The sequence below is a fragment of the Danio rerio genome, chromosome 17, assembly GCF_049306965.1.
Source record: "Danio rerio strain Tuebingen ecotype United States chromosome 17, GRCz12tu, whole genome shotgun sequence".
Lineage (NCBI taxonomy): Eukaryota > Metazoa > Chordata > Actinopteri > Cypriniformes > Danionidae > Danio > Danio rerio.
Genome location: NC_133192.1, coordinates 58,431,676 through 58,455,000, shown reverse-complemented (window position 1 = coordinate 58,455,000; position 23,325 = coordinate 58,431,676). Strand labels below are relative to the sequence as shown.

The 23,325-nt window shown below is 37.8% G+C and overlaps 1 protein-coding gene across 7 annotated transcripts in view; it reads right to left on the bottom strand.

Moving 5' to 3' along the window:
* The window catches only part of esrrb (estrogen-related receptor beta), a 115,453-nt gene that overhangs the window by 63,381 nt on the left and 28,747 nt on the right, over positions 1-23,325 (bottom strand). For 6 of the 7 annotated variants that reach the window (XR_012392679.1, XR_012392678.1, XM_073927170.1 and 3 more), the window contains exon 2: positions 13,913-14,334. Coding sequence is in view for 5 of the 7 variants with exons in the window: in XM_073927169.1 (XP_073783270.1) it covers positions 13,913-14,334 (422 nt within the window). In the remaining 2 variants the exon portion in view is untranslated. 7 annotated transcript variants of the gene reach the window in all.

Below are 23,325 nucleotides of genomic sequence, written 5' to 3'. Positions count from 1 at the left end.
TAGGCCACAAATGGCTCTTCCAAACAGACCATGACCCTCAGCATACTGCCAAATTAGTTCAAATGTGCTTTAAGGACAACAGAGTGAATGTTTTGGAGTGGCCATCACAAAGCCCTGATCTCAATCCTATAGAGAATGTGTGGGCGGAGCTGAAAAAGCTTGTGCGAGCAAGACAGCCTACAAATCTGACTCCGTTACAGCAATTCTGTCAGGAGGAATGGGCCAAAACTCCTGCAAACTATTGTGAGAAGCTTGTGGAAGGAGACCCAAAACACTTGACCAGAGTTATACAGTTTAAAAGCAAAGCTAAAAAACACCAAGGAAATGTGTGCAAACTTCTGACTGTCTAGAAATTAAACAAATTCTCTGATTATTCTGGCATTTAGCAAATGTAAATCATTTAGGTTTTCCTAACAGACCTAAAATAGTAAACATTTAGTATAATTTACCATCAGACATTAAAAAAATGGTTATGCTCTTTATTTTAGAGTGTATGAACACCTCTGCTTTCAGCTGACAGATGCATTTGTACAGCCGTTTAATTCAGTGGATGTTTTCATCCCAAACATATGAAAATGGCAGTCAAATTGAACAGTGCACAAGGATTAAGACTTGTTTGCAGGAAGAATGGGACAAAGTTAGACCTGAAAGACTCCATCATTTGCTGTCTTCCATCCCTAAATGTCTTTTAAGTGTTGTGAAAAGGAACGGCAACATTACACAGTGGTAAATGCTTTACTGAGACAACTGTTCTTAAAATGTGTTGCAGGAACCAAAACTGGGATATGTGTTTACTAAAAAAACAATTATGAGGAACAGAATAACTTGCCTAATTACCTTAACTTTACCCTAATTACCCTAGTGAAGCCTTTACATGTCACTGTAAGCTGAATATTAGTGTATTGAAGAATATCTAGTCTAATATTATGTGCTGTCATCATGGCGAAGACAACAGAAATCAGCTATTAGAGATGAGTTATTAAACTATCATGTTTAGAAACGTGTTGAAAAAATCTCCTCTCTGTTAAACAGAAATGAGGGACTCAAATAATTTAGCTGTACACACACACACACACACACACACACACACACACACACACACACACACACACACACACACACACACACACACAATGAGCAGCCACTGATGCATTATTCAGCATGGCGCTCCATACCTGTGCTCAGGAGCATTGTGCGGGAACAATAGGTAAAGTGCTTGATGTCCTGCGTGGAGATTTGGCATTTCAATGAGGACGTGTGTTTGGGTAATGGCGGGACAGACGGACGGATAAATGCAGGACGACAGCGGCAGACAGAGCTCTTGTTCTCCTCATGCGTGTGCTCTGAATGTCTATGTGCTCGCTTCGGCTATTCACTCCCGATCACTGAGGACTGAAGGTGCGCGGGATGAAGGCTATACGACACACTGTACTGTATGGTAATGTGCGGCGGAGGAAAATTACTGTGAATACAGGAGGACGGCAGCCTGGTGGCTTAGCGGTTGAGCACTGAGCAAACCACAGTGGAGCACTTTGAAGGTCGCTGGTTCGAATCCCAACAGTTGGCGTTTCAGTGTGGAGTTTGCATGTTCTCCCTGTGTGGCGTGGGTTTCCTCCGGGTGCTCTGGTTTCCCCCACAGTCCAAACGCATGCGCTATAGGGGAATTGATCAACTACATTGGCCGTTGTGTATGAGTGTGTGTGTGAATGAGTGTGTATGGTGTTTCGCAGTACTGGGCTGTAGCTGGAAGGGTATCCACTGTGTAAAATACATGCTGGATAAGTTGGCGGTTCATTCCGCTGTGGCGATCCCTATTGATTAAATGGACTAACCTGAAGAAAGATGAATGAATATATTTTTTCTGAGAATATAGTATTATATATACAGCTGAAGTCAGAATTATTCGCCCCCCTTTGAATTTCTTTTTCTTTTTTGAATATTTCCTAAATGATGATTAACAGAGCAAGGAAATGTTCACAGTATGTCTGATAATATTTTTTTCTTCTGGAAAAAGCTTTATTTGTTTTATTTTGGCTAAAGTAAAAGCAGTTTTTAATTTTTTAAGAACCATTTTTGGGACAATATTATTAGCCCCTTTAAGCTATTCTTTTTTTCTCGATAGTCTACAGAACAAACCATCATTATACAATAATATATTATTAGGCAATAATAATAATAATTATATATATATATTAATTAATTATAATAATATTGCCTAATTACCTTAACCTGCCTAGTTAACCTTATTAACCTAGTTAAGCCTTTAAATCTCACGTTAAGCTGTATAGAAGTGTCTTGAAGAATATCTAGTCTAATATTATTTACTGTCATCATGGCAAAGAGAAAATAAATCAGTTATAAGAAATGAGTTATTAAAAATATTATGTTCAGAAGTGTGTTGAAAAAAATCTGCTCTCCATTAAACAGAAATTGGGGAAAAAATTAAACAGGGTGGCAAATAATTTAGGAAGGCTAATAATTCTGACTTCAACTGTATATATGGTCAATATAACCTAAATATTATTTTGGATGTGATTGATCATAATTATTTGACAGCACTGATACATATCCTTCTACTGTCTGAAACGCTCCTCAAACGCCTCCATCCCCCTCTCACAACTTACGCAATTATATTAACATTATTGCACCGATCAAGTGGAAGGTCCCCAGATGTATTAAATAATTAGAAATCCCCCCATTTTATCTGGGTTATACAAATCAGTATGCAAATGTGGCAGATCTCTTTGGGTTGGGGGTAAATAAAGGTGTGGAAATGAATGTGATTTAGCAGAGCAGCTCTAATCAAACACATTTCCGCAGTTTTTCCCACACTTCACAGTACATTTCCTGCACTGCAAAAATTAAATGCTTTTCTTACTTTAAATTTTCTTGTTTCCAGTCCACACATCTGCAAATTTAGCATTTTAGCATTTTGATATAGATGAGCAAAACATATTATCGTGTTTTCAGAAATAATGAGTCAAATTTAAGTGAGTTTTTCCTTAAAACAAGCTAAATAATCTGAAAATGGAGTAAGTGAAATAATCTTGTCACTAATCAAAGGAAATAGTCTTTCATTTTTGAACTGAGAGAGTGGCTGTTTCTCAATATGCGTTCTTCAGCGGTCTTGCGTCCTCGTGTTCTCGTGAAACGTCATCATCAGCTGCCTAAGTTCAGTTCCAATACTCAAGACTGCAAGTACGGAGGACGCATGAAACTTCCCGGATGTGATCTTGATATCGAGGACGCACCGATGCAGACTTGAGCACCGAACTCGCTCTGGAAGTCCCAGAAGTCATTGCGACTGGAGAGGGGAAGCGCTGCATTTTATCTAGATTTATTATTAAAGTTTATGAATTATTTACCTCAGGAGTTTCCCTAAATGAAACGGTGAAAGTTAACATTACCATGGACATCTTAATAAAGGAATAAACACATTAAGGGTTGTTTGTTTGCTGAAATTCGTATTAAAATCTGTTTTATTTATATAGTGCAGAGTATATTTCTAATGTTTGTATGCAAAGTATATATTTTGAAAAGGGGAAAAACAATAAATCGTTTTATGAGTGCTGTAATGTTTAAATAATTTACTATTTAAAACACGTGAAGGTCATGTGACCATCAGGAAGAACGCAGCATCTCAATTCTCAAAGGATGCGTTCTCTGCCCTCGCGGTCTCCTGAGTTCGTTCTTCCGAGGACACCTGGCAAGACCGATCTCCACAAGAACACAAGTCCGTTCTCTGCGTTCTTGGAATTGAGAAACAGCCAGTGTGTCTGAGTGTGTCTGAGTTTATGTCCCAAAAACTAATTTTAGATCAGAGCTATATTACCTTTTTTTGTCAAATATTTATTTTTAATAATACATTGATTTTAAATCAGTTAAATATCACAGTTACGCTAATAAGGATAAGAAATTACATCTTAGATAAAATTGAGTATTGTTTTTATGTGAACAATCCATACACTGAAAAAAAAAATGTTTGTGATAATATCGATAACGGTGATAGTTTTGGTCACTTTAATCGTGATGTGCAATTTTTATAAACGGTATGTATAGAATATATTAAAACATTATTGTAATATAAACTACTATAATAACCTTGGTGTGAAGCAGACTGCGGATTCACTTACCAACACTGCAACTCAACACACACACTTCCTGCTGTAATGACCCCCCTGGGTTCTGCCAAGCAACTAAAAAGTTATCAGCATGATGGAAAAAACTGATCATTCTAGTCCAGGGTTTTTCAAAGTCTAAGACAGTGGGCCTCCCTTTTGACACAACTTATCCATTGGAGCCCCCCTCCTCCCAAACACGCACGCACACACGCACGCGCGCACACACACACACACACACACACACACACACACACACACACACACACACACACACACACACACACACACACACACACACATATTCTGGAGGTTTTTCTGCTACCTCATCATGCTTGGTTTCAAGGTGTCGCCGAAGTTTAGCGGGTCTCATGCTGTCATTAGCCAAAATATCTTGACAAACCACACATAAAGGTCGTAGTACATCAGCTGGTCCTGTCCACAAAACCCTAAACTCAAATACTGACCATCATATCATCGTCTTTTGGGTTTAAGCCCTGAACTTGAAGGCTTTGAATCGGGGGGTCTCAGAAACTGATCCATTGTATTAGCAGCATGATTAGCAGGCATATACCTGTATCGGCGGGCTTGCTAAACAGAAGCGAATTCACAGCTATGGCCTTCTGGGTAAAAAACGTTTTCTTATTTTTGACGTATTATTTTTTTTAGCTTTGTTTAATTAAAACGTTTAAAAGTAATAAAAAAATAAATATAATAATTAAACTTAATAATTATATTTTTATTATATAATATTTTTTCCTGCGCCTCCCCTGACATGCTCTGGCGCCCCCCTGGGGAGGCGCGCCTCACACTTTGAAAACCCCTGTTCTAGTCAAACCATTCTTCTGCAATCTCATAACAAAAAGCACAAGTAAGGGCAGTGTTAACAGCTATAAATGTGGGAGAGTGCTGATATTATGTGATTGTATTGCAATATGGAGCAATTAAGTCAATCATTCATTTTCTTTTCAGCTTAATCCCATTATTAATCTGGGGTCGTCACAGTGGAATGAACCGCCAACTTATCCAGCAAGTTTTTACGCAGCGGATGCCCTTCCTGCTGCAACCCAGTACTGGAAAACACCCATACACACTCATACAGTACAGACAATTCAGTTCATCAGTTCCCCTATATATGTGTTTGGACTGGGGGGGGGACCGGAGCACCCAGAGGAAACCCAAGCCAAAACGGGGAGAACATGCAAACTCCACACAGAAACATCAACTGACCCTCGCAGGACTCAAACCAGTGACCTTCTTACTGTGAGGCCATACTGCTAACCACTGAGCCACTATGCCTCCCGACACACAAAAATACAGTCAATATATAAAGGGTGGACATTTGGAGATGATGCAACATGTAAGGCGAGCGCGCAATCGTCCGTTTCGGCATTACCGTTCAGAATAAATCTACTCTGAAGGCATATAAAAGTTTCATTTTTAAAATAATAATCAAACGTCTCTGGATTGGAGAAGACAAATAAAGCTGTTGTTTTTTTCTGCTTTCATTTCTTTGATGGTTTTTCAGGAGCGCTGCCAGGCCAGGGTTTTGGGGAGAGACTCGGGTCAGGTAAGTAAATTACGGTAAAATGAAAGGTCTTCCTCATCAAAATCTAAGCTGACTTTTACAGGCTTTCTGTCAGAGCGCATCAGTTCATAAGAGAAGCAGACGGAGCGTCCGCGTAGCGCTGTGTGTGTTTTTGAGGAGCGCAGGGTCACACACACTCATGAACCCATCATGACCATCAAACATCACCATCATCTACACTGTGAAGAGTCATTCCTGCAGCCGTGTAGGTTTCATTAAATTTAACAAGCACACTTTATTTAATCAGGGGCGGCACGGTGGCTCAGTAGTTAACATTGTGCCTTCAAAGCAAGAAGGTCGCTGGTTCGAGCCTCAGCTGGGTCAGTTGGCATTTCTGTGTGGAGTTTGCATGTTCTCTCCATGTTGGTGTGGGGTTTCTCCGGGTGCTTCGGTTTCCCCCACAGTACAATCACATGCGCGATAGGGGAACTGATCAACTACACTGGCCATAGAGTATGAGTGTGTGTGTAAATGAGTGTGTATGGGTGTTTCCCAATACTGGATTGCAGCTGGAATAAATATATGCTGGATAAAACTTATGCTAGAACAGTTGCCGGTTCATTCCGCTGAGGCGACCCCTGATAAATAAGAGGCGAAGGCGAAGGAAAATGAATGAATGAACTTTACAAATGAAATGCATTATTATTAGTATTACTTACAATGAATGGAATAAAATCATGTCATTTTTCTTTAATAATTATTGAGTGATTATTTTGGAGTCATTTAAAAAAAGAGGAAATATTGAGTCAATCTAACGCGATGAGTGTTTTCAAATTCACAATCACGTCCTGTTACAACATGCATAGAAATGACTTTAAAATGAATGGGTGCGTCCAGAATCATTGGGTTTCGATGCAGAATTTTCATTTAGCTTTTTTGGCATCCAGAATTTCCCAATTTGGGCCACAACTTTAATTTTGGCTTTGGCCAAGTGCTTCCAGAATTTTCTGTTTTGGCCCGAAATTTTTTATTTTTGGTCTCGAGCCAGAATTTTGCTTTCGATATTTCAGCCAATTGCATGAATAATTTTTGGGTTTTGACCCACAATTTCTATTTAGTTTTTTGGCCTAGTGCAGTGGTGCTCAAACTGTGGTACGTGTACCACTAGTGGTACACAGGGTTCCTTCTTGTGGTACATGGAGGAATGAAATATGTCATGTACATGCTATACACATTTCAATATTTATCAAAAATGATGTATATAATAAGCCATATATGACATATAGCCTATATTTCTGAGGTAATCTGCCACGTTTTTTTTTTACTTTGAGTTGTAGCTGCTTTACTGGGCCTACTACACTACTGTATTTCAATAATGCTCATATTGGTGGTACTTGGAGAGACTATTTTATTCTGAGGTGGTACTTTATGAAAAAAGTCTGAGAATCACCGGTCTAGTGCTTTCAGAACATTTCAGTTTCGACTCACAATTTTTCATTTAGTTTTCGGCTAAATGGGTCCAGAATTTTCAGTTTCAACCCACAATTTTCATTTTGGTTCTTGGCCAAGTGCATTCAGAATTTCCGGTTTTGGGCCACAACTTTAATTTTGGTTTTTGGCCAAGTGCATCCAGAATTTACTGTTTTGGCCCAAAATTTTCATTTTCGGTTTACAGCCAAGTGCATCCAAAATTGTCAGTCTCGAGGCAGAATTTTGCTTTCGATTTTTCAGCCAATTGCATGAAGGATTTTTGGGTTTTGATTCAAATTATTATTTTTTTATTTAGTTTTTGCACGTGTGTGTGTCCAGAAATTTTTGTTTTGGCCCAAAATTTTAATTTTCAGTTTACAGCCAAGTGCATTCAAAATTGACAGTCTTAACCAGAATTTTATTTTTTATTTTTTAGCCAAGAGCATGAAAAATTTTTGGGTTTTGACTTCATTTATTTATTTTTGCACATGTGCGTGCAGAATATTCAATCTTGGCCCAGAATTTTCATTTCGGTTTTCGGCCAAGTGCATCCAGAATTTCAACCCACAGTTTTTTAATTTTGTTTTTGGTCAAATGCATCCAGAACATTTGGGTTTAAACCCAGAATTTTCATTTAGTTTTTTAGCCAAGTGCATTCATAATTTTCAGTTTTTGCCCACAATTTTCATTTCGGCTTTTGGACATGTCCATTCAGAATTTCCGGTATCGAATCTTTTTTTGCCCAGGTGTGTCTAGAATTGTCAGTTTTGGCCCAGAATTTTCATTTTAGTTTTTGGACAACTGCATCAAGAATTTTCAGTTTCGACCCAAAATTTTCATTTAGTTTTTTTTGCCCAGTGTGTCCAGAACTTTTGCGCTTCGACCTAGAATTTTCATTTCGGGCTATTCTTAGTATTTTTATTGCGGATGTCAATGGCTGCTTATTCTTCTGTGGTTTGACCACTTGAGTGCAAGTAAAAAATGAGCACATTCTCATTTTAGTGTGAACTACCCCTTTAAGACTGAACATCAGTTTTACAGACGTCAGTTTCACGAATGGAAACGTTGAACCTCATCCCTGTTATTTACCTACTTAATCAAGTCTAATCCGCATCTCTTCTGCCTCTTTTCCAGTCTTTTGTCCAAAGCTCTGCCCTTTTCTTCCTCCTCTCATTATCTCCGCCTGCCCTCCTTCTTCCTTTCTTCCTAAAATCCTCCAGATCTCGGCGCGCGTCTGCTTATTATGCCATTAGTCTGTGGGCTCCAGCACCAGACAAAACCCAATCCCTCCTGAATCTAAAGAAAGTCCCGGGTTTGTTCTCCTGCTTCCCGGCCGCGGCTGAAATTACCCGGCGACGCGTGCCTGCGTTTCTAATTGCGGCGGTCGTCCCCGGAGACAAGCCCCTCCCCCCGGCCTAATGAAAAGCCTCGGCCTTAATTACTCCTGCTGAACGCTGATTGTTATTGACAAAACTCCTGTGGCTCGGACAAACGGCTGTAGATTAGCTCCATTACAGGCCGTGCTCAGAGGAAGAGCTCAGCCAGAGACAACACAGAGCAGAGGAGCAGGCGGACCACTCTTTATTCTTGCTCGTGTTACTCTCCTCCTTTTCATTCTGCTTTTAAAGTCAAAATATGTGATCCAGGAGCGCAAAATCTGTTCTACTGTACATCACACGAGTGTTTCTGACAACAGACAAAAATAAAAACATTTGATTTTTAACCCTTGCGTTTCTATTAGAATATGGCGTGTTTTTGTTGGTCCTTCGGGTCAAAACTGATACGCCTTCACAAAACCTCTAATAAAAGAGCAGATACATTTAATTTCAGCCCTCAAATCTATTTTTCATGAAGAAACAAGCTCATATTCCTTGTAAACTCAAATGTGCATTTCATCAGCAGAAACCCTAGTCCCATCTTGGAAAACAATAGAGCGACAGTCCACTTTTTAGGCTGTTAAAATGGTCAACATGAGGTTAAGTACCTATGTAAATGCGTAGTTTTATGATCAAAGATCTGTGGTTTGGAAACATACAGCATAATGCACTGCGGTACAATGAGGATTTACCATGGTAAGGTCTGGAGATCATCAAGTAAGGAAGGGAAGTGGAGACTAAATAGTTGAGTTTTTAGTGGTTTCTTGAAGACAGCGAGTGACTCTGCCGTTCTGATGCAGTTAGGGAGTTCATTCCACCAACTGGGCAGATTGAGCGCGAGAGTTCAGGAAAGTGATTTCTTCCCTCTTTGGGATGGAACCACGAGGCGACGTTCATTCACAGAACGCAAGTTTCTGGAGGACACATACATCTGCAGAAGTGAGAGCAGATAAGAAGGAGCAAAGCCAGAAGTCGCTTTGTAGGCAAACATCAGAGCTCTGAATTTGATGCGAGCAGCAACTGGCAGCCAGTGCAAACGGATGAGCAGCAGAGTGACATGTGCTCTTTTAGCTTCATTAAAGACCACTCGTGCTGCTGCGTTCTGAAGCAGCTGAAGAGGTTTGATAGAGTTAGCTGGAAGCCCGGCTAGTAGAGAGTTGCAATAGTCCAGTCTGGAGAGAACAAGAGCTTGAACAAGAGTTGAGCTGCATGTTCAGATAGGAAGGGTCGGACCTTTCTGATGTTGTAGAGTGCGAATCTGCAAGATCGAGCAGTTCTAGAGATGTGGTCAGAGAAGTTTAGTTGGTCATCAATCGTTACTCCAAGGCTTTTCACCATTTTGGATGCAGTAATGGTTGCCCCGTCCATCAGGATTGAAAAGTTATGATGTAGAGTCGGGTTGGCAAAAACTTCAAGCATTTCCGTTTTCGTGAGGTTAAGCTGAAGATGATGATCTCTCATTGCAGAAAGTACATGCTTTGTTTCCAGTGAGGACTTTGAGAAACTTGTTGATGCTTTTATCAGCAGCAGGGTGGATTACTGTAAAGCAGGGGTTCCCAAACTTTTCAGGCCGCGACCCCCAAAATGACAATGCCAGTGAGTCGCGACCCCCAATATACTCTGAGGTTTTTATAAATACAGAAACCTTGCATGCAATGGCGCACACACACCAATGGACCCAAGTCCATTCAGTCTTCTTTTATTTTTTTTTATGTATGAGAGCTGGAAATGAGCCACAAAGTTTAACCGTGAGTTTAACCAAAGGTATTGCTGTGTCTTTAATACGATGTACCCCAGGGGTTTCAATCCAATAGAAGTAGTAACTATAAGCTACTATAGTAACTATATATGGTATAAACGATTATTTTTTTTCTCTTCAGAAGGTTATGGATAAAATATGGTAATTCTTATGGTTTAGTAAAAATAAATAGATTTTTGGAAACCACCAGGCGACCCCCTTTCATTGTCCCGCGACCCCTGGAGGGGTCCCGACCCCCACTTTGAGAACCTTAGCTGTAATGGACTCCTCACTGGCCTTCCCAAAAACACAGTCAGACAGTTGCAGCTCATCCAGAACGCTGCGGCCAGGATTCTGACCAAAACCAGGAAATCAGAGCACATCACACCTGTCCTCAGGTCCTTACACTGGCTACCAGTTACATTCAGAATAGATTTTAAAGTATTATTACTGCTCTATAAATCACTAAATGGCCTAGGCTCAATACATTACAGCTCAATACATTACAGATAAACTCACTTAATAAAAACCTAACAGATGCTTTAGCTTGTTTTAAGTAAAAACTCAGCTAAGTTTGACTCATTATTTGTGAAAACAAGACAATAGACAGAAATTCAGACTAGAACAAGTCGTGAACTCTGAGTGGGAAAGCACTTGCGCAGTGTGTTATGAGTGCAGTTATTCAGTGCTGTGATGTAAAGACTTCTGATCTTCTATTCTTCTGGTCAGTGTGCTCATCTTATCATATGTCTGTAACCGTAAACCTCTCATCGGCCGTCAGATGGATAGATTACTGTGACGTCACTGCTGGCGCCGCAACACACATCAGCATCATCTGTCCGCACACACACACACCGGCTTCATATTGACAACCAGACACCCACTTCACCGTTTCTGATTCTTAACAGGCGCACATTTAGTTTGCTGTATGTGGAAACAGGAGTGACGTCTTTAGCTGATATTTTAGAAAACACTGTCTCTGTCAAGGTGCTTTGGATCTGTAAATTACACCCTTGAAATAAGTTGAAATAACTTATAACTTCTGACTTTGTTCCTTCCAGCTGCAGTACTGGGAAACACCCATACAGTCTCTTTCACTCTCATACACTATGGACAATTTAGCTTACTAAATTCCCCTATAGCGCATGTGTTTGGACTGTGGGGGAAACCAGAGCACCCGGAGGAAACCCACGCCAACACAAGGAGAACATGCAAACTCCACACAGAAATGCCAACTGGCCCAGCTGAGGCTTAAACCAGCGACCTTCTGTAGGAGAAATTGGAGCACCCGGGGAGGGCCGGTGTCCTGCTGATCTTAGCTCCAACTTGCTTCAACACATCTTCCTCTTGAAGAAGATTTTAATCTTGTGTTCCTCTTTCTGAAAGTCTTGATAACACCATAGTGTAGTTTTTCTTTTATTATTTCAGCAAATGAGATTGTAAAATAATGATTTGTTGTTCTCTCACATTCACTGCGCTGTAAGTTTACCCAACCATGGGAACTTCTTCTGCTGAGAAACACGGAAGGTTTCTATTTTTTAAAGAAAGAAAAGGCGCCTCTCGCCGCAAAAAAACATGCATGAACAGGAAGCTGCGGCCATTTTTTTCCCCATATTGTGACGCAGATCTTTTGGTGCTTTCACACCTAGATTTTTGTTTGGAAACCTGTCTTGTTTGCCCAGTTAGTGCGGTTCGTTTGGCTTATGTGAATCCAGCAATCGCGCTCAGATCCGCAGCAAAACAGTCGGTCCAAGATCGCCTGAATGAGGTGGTCTCGGCTCGATTGAAACGAACTCTGGAGCGGATCGATTGTAGTAAAAAAGCGATACGATCTGAGCCCAGCTATATCACAGTGTTTTATGGACATGTATAGGCATATAAGCAATATGAAGAGAGAATTATGAGTAGGGCGGGAAGGTCATTCCAGACATCCCAAGTCACGCAATTTCCATGAGATCATCACTCGTTTGTGGGCATCTGGGAGTCTGTGCATTTGCAAGAGGCTCCCGGATGCCCGTAAACGAGTGATAATCTACCGAAAATCACTACCCATGTTGGCATTGGTTTCCTCCGGGTGCTCCGGTTTCCCCCACAGTCCAAACACATGCGCTATAGGGGAATTGATCAACTACATTGGCTGTAGAGTGAGTGTAAGTGTAAATGAGTGTGTATGGGTGTTTCTCAGTGCTGGGTTGAGGCTGGAAGGGCATCCGCTGCCAAAAATATGTACTGGAATAATTGGTGGTTCATTCCGCTGTGGTGATCCCTGAGGAATAAAGGGACTATGCTAAAGGAAAGTGAATGAATGAATAATTAACAGAGCAAGGAATTAATCTACAATAATATATTTCCATTTTGCGGTAACCTTACCACCCGCACACACTTTCATTCATCATCATCATTCATGCATGCATTACATCCAGATGTGGACAAAAATGTTGGTACACTTCCTTAAAAACAGACAGAAAAACCTCACTCAAATAGCTTGAAACAAAAAAAAAGAAATGATTGAACTCTTAGCCAGCGCACTGTTTGTCGAGCATGTCAGTGTTCACGAATAGATCACATCAAAAGCACTTGATTAATCTCGCCAATCTACACACCAGTCTGAAGCTACTACCCTCAAGCAGCGATTGTAGCTAGTTGTTTTTCAGGATGCCCGCAAACGAGTGATAATCTACCAGAAATCACGCGTCTCCTTACCGGTCCTCGAATACGTCGCGCACCCTTCCCACCGCATCCCTCCTCGCTCTTCAGACACATCGCGCGCACCCTGTCAAACACCACCAAACCACCCCGCCTGACAGCTGAGCAAGACTCTGCAAAATAAACCATGAAACTCTGACCAATGTGAGGAGAGTTTACTCACACGCGACTTGTTTTGTCTATTTTGGTCCGTTTAGAACAGGGAGGGCCAGTGTCCTGCTGATCTTAACTCCAGCTTGCTTCAACGCACCAGCCTGGAAGCCTCTATTATACCTGGTAAGAGCTTGATTAGCTTGTTCAGGTGTGTTTGATTAGGGTTGGAGCTAAACTCTCCTGGACACCGGCCCTCCAGGACCGAGTGTGGACACCCCTGGTTTAGAAACTTTGGCGTGTGAAAGCGAACCGCACCAAGAACAAAGAGCAACAATGTAACAGTTTTAACCCCTGTTTCGGATTAAATGAATCAATTCACAGGTGTTTAAGCACCCTGAGAGAAGCAGATTATTAAATGAGAATACAGTGGGCGTGGCTTGTTTTTTCTACTGCGAGTTGATTGGATGTAGTACAGTAGGCGTTTCATTCAGTAAGGTGGGGAAAAGGGTTGGGCGAGAGTTATTACAACCTGACAGACTCCTCCTACTTGCCATTTCTGTTTGTTGTCATAAATGGCAGCTAGGGGGCGTGGTTAAGTGTGTTAGCCACACCCACAACTTCAGACTGACCTAATCTGAGCATTGAACTGAAAACAAACAGGAAGTGCATTTCCAGATTTCAATTAAAGATGACAAGGGTAAACACATGAGTTTTTCTTAAAGACACACACAGACGTATTGTTCAGCACACAACTAGCACTGCGAGCTAACAACATCAATATGCTAGTTTTGTTGTCATGTGTACTTGTATTAAGATTTCGGCCTGTGTTCTGCATGATTTAGTGTTGTGGTGTGAGTATAGAGCGCTGATCTGCATGCAGTACCTTGTATCGTCCTCTTGAAGAAGGCTTTGCAGGCCTCACAGGAGGCCACACCATAGTGGTATCCCGATGCGATGTCTCCGCACACCAGGCACAGGCGTTTGGGGATGGAGTTGAGCATGTATTCGCACTTGATGGCTGCAGGGTCGTCCAGCAGCGTGGAGGAGCAGTCCTCGAACCTCTTGCGGCAGGAGCTGGCCCCGGGGCCCAAAGCGCCGCCCGCCGTGAACATGGGCGGAGAGTCAAGGCCCGTGGAGTGGCTGTTGATGGCGCTGGCGTATCCGCCGCTGGCGTCTGAGTGCGCGCCGGGGCTGGGGTGACTGGCCGAGTCCACCAAAGAGGACGGGCTGGACGGCTCAGTCTTTATGTAGGAGCCACAGCTGGACGTCATGTGCCGCTCCTCAGCAGCCATCCTGTTCAACAGCCTGGAACACACACACACACAGAGGTTAGTTTTTGGGAATTGTGGGGACATTACATTAGAGACCTCAGCTGGTATATTTTCAGTCCTGCTACTGCAAGATTATTTTCTCCTTGGCTCAGTGGTTAGCACTGTGGCCTCACAGTAAGAAGGTCGCTGGTTCGAGTCCCGGCTGGGTCAGTTGGTGTTTCTGTGTGAAGTTTGCATGTTCTCCCCGTGTTGGCGTGGGTTTCATCCGGGAGCCCCAGTTTTCCCCACAATCCAAACACATGAGCTATATTTGATGAACTAAATTGGCCGTCGTGTATGAGTGTGTGTGTGTGTGTGTATGTGAATGAGGTGTGTGAATGTGTATTGGTATTTTTAGAAAAACAAATGATGCGTGGTTGGTAAGTTTTGAAGAAAAAAAGTAGCTAAAAAAGTATTGTTTCGGTATCAGTAAGTATCGTTTGCTACTGATATCAAAGTATCGGTATCAGCAAAAAAAAGTATTGTTTCGGTATCAGTAAGTATTGTTAGCGACTGATATCAAAGTATCGGTATCATAGCAAAAAAAATAGTGTTTCGGTATTAGTAAGTATCGTTTGCTACTGATATCAAAGTATCGGTATCAGCAAAAAAAGTATTGTTACGGTATCAGTAAGTATCGTTTGCGAATGATATCAAAGTATCGGTATCATAGCAAAAAAAGTATCGTTTCGCAAATAGTAAGTATCGTTTGCTACTGATATCAAAGTATCGGTATCAGCAAAAAAAGTATCGTTTCGCAATTAGTAAGTATCGTTTGCTACTGATATCAAAGTATCGTTATCAGCAAAAAAGTATCGTTTCGGTATCAGTAAGTATCGTTTGCTACTGATATCAAAGTATCGTATCATAGCAAAAAAAAAAGTGTCGTTCTAGTATCGGTATCAAATATTGATGAGTTGAACTCACATTGAAAAAAATACATGTATAATGTAACTTTGTTAACTTATTTTCTAAAGTTGTTTTTAAAAAAGTATCGTTCTGATATGGCTATTAAAGAACTTAAAGTATCAGTATCGAAAATTGATAATTGAATTTCAAAAAACAACTTGCATTGAAAAAGTTAATGTTATATAAATCTGTATAAAAGTTAGTTTAGCTATCAATATCAAAGTATCATATAATCTTACACAAAAAAAAGACGTGTAATGTAGGTTTCTTAACTTATTTATAAAATTGGTATCAAAAGTATCATTTGATACCAACATCAAAGGTATCATTGCAAAAAAAGTATTGTTTCGGTATCATTTGATACCAATATCAAAGGTATCATTGCAAAAAACGTACTGTTTCGGTATCACTGTAGATGTCAAAGTATCTCAGTTGATATCAAATACTGATGAGAGTTTGACTGTTTAAAAAAACCTTACATTGAAAAGAAAAACCTGTATAATGTAATTTTGTTAACTTGTTTTCTAAAGTTGCTGTAAAAAGTATCTGTTCTGTTACCGTCTCTGCTTAAGATCTAATAGCATTTAAAATACACCATTTTTAGCCAACTCTACATACAGTTGAAGTCAAAATTATTAACTACCTCTGATTTTTTCCTTCTTCAAATATTTCCCAAATTATGTTAACCAAAGCAAGGAATTTTTCACAGTATTTCCTGTAATATTTTTTTCTTCTGGAGAAAGTCTTATTTATTTTATTTCAGCTTGAATAAAAGTAGGTTTTAAAGCCATTTTAAGGTCAATATTATTAGCCCCCTTAAGCAGTATTTGTTTTGGATTGTCTCCAGATCAAACTAATATTAAATCTCCTCAACGTTAGGGGGGGAAATATATAGGGGGGCTACTAATTCTGACTTCAACAGTAATAGGTGCCTCTTAAGACCCTGCGGAAGCCCTGTATACAGTAATAAAATCAGTGTAGTGAAATAAAAGTAAGCAAGCGGTGACTTCTTTCAGACGGACGTTTCTGGGACTGATTTAATAGCATTCGCGGGTGACGTGGGTTCAAGGCCAGGGGTCGGAGGTCAAGCTGATTTTCTGTGCTCATGGAGATGAGGTCAGCGTGTCAGATGAAATCTCGTCATGTCATGTATATTCAGCGCTGCGGCAGGTGCAGGCGGCGAGGTTAACCCACAAAATAAATAATAAATAAATATTTTAAAAAAACAGCTCCTTCCTAAAACACAGACCTTGTGGAAACAGAGGATCATGTGGCCTGAACACCAGGGAGAGACAGATGTGATTGGAAAACTGCAGATAATTTAGCAAACAGTCTGATATTATTAGTATTAGTGTTATATATAAATGAATTAAAAAAATATAATTAATTAATAAATAATATGTATGAAATAAAATACTAAGTTAATCAAATTAAATTAAATAAAAAAATTATGTGATTATAAATATTATTAAATATTTTGCATGATTATTATATATAGATAAATTATAATAATATGTATAATATACAAATTTAATTAAAAATGTAATTTAATTAAATAAAAAATATAACTAAATTATATGTGACTACAAATATTCTTTAACATGTTATATGATTATTATATATTTTATATAAAGCTAACAGTCATTAAGAATCACAGTAAGAAACATCAGTAAGAATTACCCATGTTTGTGTAGTACATTTTTTCTTTACACTCACAGCCAGAGAAATCAAGCCCTATACCGTTGTGTTTATTTCATGTATTCTCTGTGGCGTTTGTTTAAGTCTAGTGAATAAGGATAAATGCAGATTTCTGCACATTCCCTTGACTTGTGAAGAGCCATACATTAGGAAGAGAGCAGTTCAGGGCAATTCCATTTGAAAGTTGAGGGGAGCTTAACCCCGGGTCAAAGGTCACGCCGGAGGAGACACTTAGCATAATTGCATAAAAGTCTGAATGGCTCTGTGTTCATATATTAAACATGCGGCAGGTCTGTTCGGCAGGTACAAGGACAAATCACACGCAGGAAAATCACTCAGTCAATTCATGTTTCACTAAATATGACATCTGAACATGAAGGACACAGCTTCAGACACACGCTATACCTCAGCACATTTCACATGTAAATGGCTTACTAGGCATTTCTCCGGTGTTACTGGAGAAAAAATCTAAACTGAATGAATTGTATTAGAATTCTGTGCACAGTACTGGTCTTTTGGGTAAAAAAAATAACAAAATTAAATTAAATTTAAAAAAATAAAAAAAAATAAAATAAAATAAAGAAGAATAAAATAAATTAAAATTAAATTAAATTAAATTAAATGAGGTGAATAAAAAATAAAATTTAATTTAATTTAATTAAATGGGGTCAATAAAAAGTCAATAAAATAAAATAAATAAAATTGGCCCTTTTGGTCAATAAAATAAAATAAAAAAAAATAAATTAATTAATTTAATTAAAATAAAATAAAATTTAATTAAATGGGGTAATAAAAAGTCAAAATAAAATAATAAAATTGCCTCCTTTGGTCATCAATAAAATAAAATAAAATAAAATAAAATAAAATAAAATAAAATAAAATAAAATAAAATGGGTCAATAAAAAGTCAATAAAACAAAATAAATTTAACCCTTTATTTAAATTTTTAATAAATTTAAATTAAATTAACTTAAAATGGGGTCAATTAAAAGTCAATAAAATAAAGTATTAAAATTGACTTCTTGGGTCAATAAATAAAATAAATTAATTAAATAAATTAAAATAAAATAGGAAAACGTAAAATAAAATTTAATTAAATGGAGTAATAAAAAGTCAATAAAATAAAATAATAAAATTGGCCCCTTTGGTCATCAATAAAATAAAATAAAATAAAATAAAATAAAATAAAATAAAATAAAATAAGGTCAATAAAAAGTCAATAAAATATAATAATAAAATTGACCCTTTGGACCAATAAATAAAATTAAATACAAATGGCATATTGGGTAAATAAAATAAAATAAAATAAAATAGAATAATACTAATAAAAAGAATAAAATAGTAAAATAAAAATGTAATTAAATGTCACAATTAGGTTAATTTCACAATTAGGTTCTATTTGTTAACACATAAAGCTTAATGCAGTTAAAATTCCACTAACAGTGAAAAACACATTTATTATGAAATGTTTTTTAAACATTTACCTACACTTTTTGTACCCACACTTAACTATGCAACTATGCAGATAATATTAAAACCTATTGTAAAGTGATACTACAAAAAAATGAACTAATTTCTCATGAGTTCCGATTCAGAAAAAGGAATCAGTTTATAAGAGTCATTCTTATGTGTATCAGACTCCAATGCGTTGACTGTTTTTGATTAAAGATGATCCAATAATTGATTTAGAGTAATAACTTAAATGAACAATTTAAGAATTAAAGAAAAATGAATGAAATTATTAAGGCTTAATTTCTGAAAAAAAGTGACAATGCTTTTATCAGCAATTAAATATCTGCTAATGACGTTTACCAGTGTGTAAGATTGCAGTTTGATGATGGATTCAAATGTAGACGATATTCTTGTTGTGATTAATTGTTGAAGCTTAATAATGAATCATTATTATTTACTGTATTCTGAAGTGTCCACGATATCAATATTGTGCATGTTCATTATCACCATATATTGAATTATTGAGTATTTGATGGATCCGCATGTCTGATGAAGCTCTCGTTGTTGTTGTTGTGATGGGGATCTTGGACTCGGATCCTCCTCACGTCTGCTTTTGTTCACCGTGAAGCCATTTACATTCACGCTGAGTGTTGCCCACCCAGCATCATGTTCAGTTTGGGCCTAATCTGATTCAGCCGCTCATCCTAACAGAATTTCAGCCGCTGTAATATAATTGCTCTCCTGCCACAGCGCTGGACACGAGTCCGCTCGCAGATCTTTACAGAAACCACCAGATTCACTCGCAACTCTATGATTCCTAACAAAGTGCTGTTATAAAGCTGAACAGCAGATCCTCAGTCAATACACCACTGAATACTGAAGAACTGCAGACGTACTGCAAATCTGCTCAAACACAACTACAACACTACCAACAGCACAACTACAACACAACCAACAACACAACCAACAACACCACCAACATGAGCAGCACTACCAACAGCACAACTACAACACAACCAACAGCACCACCAAAAACACTACCAACAAAGCTATGAACAGCACAACCAACAGCACAACTACAACACAACCAACAACACAACCAACAACACCACCAAAAACACTACCAACAAAACTATGAAGAGCACTACCAACAGCACAACTACAACACGAACAACAGCACCAACAACATGAACAACACTACCAACAGCACCACCAAAAACACTACCAACAAAACTATGAACAGCACAACCAACAGCACAACTACAACACAACCAACAACACAACCAACAACACCACCAGAAACACTACTAACAAAACTATGAACAGCACTGCCAACAGCACAACTACAACACAACCAACAACACAACCAAAAACACTACCAACAACATTATGAACAGCACCACCAAAAACACTACCAACAATACTATGACCACGATCAACAACACTACTAACAGCACAACTACAACACATCCAACAACACCACCAAAAACACTACCAACAACACTACGAACACTACTAACAACATTACCAACAACATGAAAAACCCTACCAACAACACTACCAACAACACCACCAAAAACACCACCAACAACACTAGCCGCCTACGGCGACGATGCCATCGTCCATTGCAATGTTTCACATTACACAATAAAAGAAAAGAAAGAAAAAGAAAAAAAAGTACAATAAAATTTAATAAAATTATGTAAATAAAAAGTCAATAAAATAAAATAAATTAAAATAAAATAAAAATGGGGTCAATAAAAAGTCAATAAAATAAATAAATTAAATTGGCCCTTTTGGTCAATAAAATAAAATAAAATAAAATAAAATAATAAAATAAAATAAAATAAAATAAAATAAAATAAAATAAAATAAAATAAAATAAAATAAAATAAAATAAAATAAAATAAAATAAAATAAAATAAAACAAAAATGGGGTCAATAAAAAGTTAATAAAATAAAATAATAAAATTGGCCATTTTGGTCAATAAAATAAAATAAAATAAAATAAAAAAAAAAACAAAACAAAATTGGGGTCAATAAAAAGTCAATAAAATAAAATAATAAAATTGGCCCTTTTGGTTGATAAAATAAAATAAAATAAAATATTAAAAAAGGGGTCAATAAAAAGTCAATAAAATAAAATAATGAAATTGGCCCTTTTGGTCAATTAAATAAAAAATTAATTAATTAAAATAAAATGGGTTCAATAAAATAAAATAAAATAAAAATGGCACAAAACTAGCAATGTGAGCGAACAACATTAATATGCTTAGTTTAGATTGCATGTGGACTTTAAGTAGTTTGAACAAGCAGCAAAAATCTGTGTATGGTAATGCAGCGAGTCCTTCATGTGGTCAGAGTCAGCGGGTTCATGCCGCTCTCTCTGTCAGTATCAGATCGGTCAGAGGCCGCGGCTGATTGGCTGATAAAGAAACAGCAGCGTAGGATGAACTCAATTAACTCTAGACATGCTCTCACACTCCTCCATCTGCACTTCACATGCACAAAAACACTGAATAAAATGATTTATTTGATTTACTCAGTTTTTTTAATAAATACTCAGTCATTTTTTAAGTTTTCATTACATTTTGGACATGAAATCCACGCTAAATCCACCCTTCTGATGGGATCAGTTTAATCCTGTTTTTTTGGATCAAAGTGATCCAGATCCTACAAAAAACCCTACAACCCTAATCCTACAAAAAACCCTAACCCTATATGAAATTACGAATAACAAATGTAGCAGAGCATTAAATCACTGTTTATTTCTTTGCATTATAACTTTGTGAACTATAAACTCATGCGTCTCCTCACGGTTTGTGTCTCAGTTTGTGAGTTAACTGTCAACAACAGTTATTCGCTCCCCTTCTCCCCTGCTGGCCACGCCCACTCCTGCCCGATGCTCGCGGAGCTCCACGCCCATTAATCAGGCATCTTTTGAAAAAATTCTGAAGAAGACTTTAACCGAAAGTGGGGGGTGTCATGGCCCTTTAAACATATATAACATTATATCCAAGCAGCATATAATAAACAAAACAGTACAAACTAATAAAGTTGACATCACTGTTGGACGTTGTTGCCATATGGCAACACTTCATAAATTACCTTAAAAAAATAAAATTCTCACATTTTTTACAGCACTTCAAAATCAGCCATTTTAAGAAAAGAAAAACTCAAATATGTTTTATAGATCTATCATAATGTGTGCAGTAGAGGGTTAAATTAAGCTCATGTAGACCGATTACCTTTAAAAATGTAGTAAATCCAATGAATATATATTTTAGTGTACAGTATTTCTAATAACCGATTTCTTTTCTCTTTTCCATGATGACAGAGCTAGAGCATGATGACAGAGCTAGAGCTTTACTTTAGATTTCGGTTGTGGCGTTTTAGACTAGCCACTTTGGCTGTCTGAAACACATCTTTAAATTGCCAGTGCTGGCTCGTCATCACTAGATTAGACTGTTTGTCTATATGTGTACAAATTAGGGGTGTAACGATACACTCAGCTCACGATACGATGTGTATCACGATATAATGTTCACGATTCGATATGTATCACGATATTTGGAATAAAAATTGAAAATTAAACTGAAATGCAAATTTTACCAAGTAAACTATTTTTTATGTATTTCTTTTGTTTCAACTTGTTAAACTGAACCTTCTTTAAGAAAATAAATTAAACAGGCCTGTCTCTGGAAAATAAAACAATTTAAAAACTTCTTAAAAAATATTATTGAAATGACAGAGACAAAATTAAGGAACAATTTAAGTAAAGGTGCAAAAAAAATAAGCTTTCTATTCAATTGAATTTAACAGTAAGAGCTTAAGGCTTTGCTTGCGTTGTTTGTGTGCAAAAGAAAAAAATCCACATTTCCAGGTATTTAATTCATATTTAATTAAATTCATTTAGAGATATCTCTAATTACAATTGTGACTAGTCAAAACTCATTTAGAGATATCTGCAAATATTTTTCAATGGAAGTCAATGGAGGAATATGACTAGTCATAATATATTTGCAGATATCTCCAATCTGATTTCGTACTAGTACAATTGTAATTGCAGATATCTCTAATTGTCATTCTGACTAGTCGAATTATAATTATGACTAGTCAAAATATAATTAGAGATATCTCTAAATGTATGTATGGATAGTCAGAAAAAGAGTTTAAATGCTAAAACGGCTTGCCATAAGCGCGCGTCTATCAGTCCGCCCTCACGGTCAGCTCACGTCATGTGTGATTTTGCGTCCCCCAGTACATCATTATATGAAGACAGAATGATATTTTAGGGTGAATTGTACCTTATAAATACAGTATGTGACTCTTTCAACACCATTAGGAGGTATCCCTGTCGCTGTGCAAAGTAAATCACTGTGAAGACTTTAAAACTTCGGCTATGTTTGACCCAGTATGCGTGTCAAAAAGCGGACGAGTCTAAAGCAATGACTGTACAACCGAAATGTTGCCAGACGTCTGATTTTGAGAGGATGGGTCATCCTCTATTTCAGCTCCACTCATCTTGGTCTGCCAACATTACTGCTGCTGCAATCTGAACTCACGTGCGACAGCAGGTGGAACATAGCTCACGTGCAGACAGCTCAACTAATAAGAGAAAACGGACGTCATATCGTAATCAAATCGTCATAACGCCACCATGCATATTGTGACATTTTTGCATCGCAATAAATCGTACAACGATAAATCGTTACACCCCTAGTGCATAGTTTTAGATGCGTGAGAATATATATATATTTTTAATGTCAGCTGTTTTGTTGAATAAAAAGTGTATGTATACAGCAGTATTTTGAGACATTATTTAAATTTTGTGGCAAGGAAATAGTTAGTTTAGTGTGGTCAGAGAAAAAAAAAAAAGGTAAATCCCTATTATGTTGAGCCCTGAAAAGTCCTGTGAAAGAAAACGA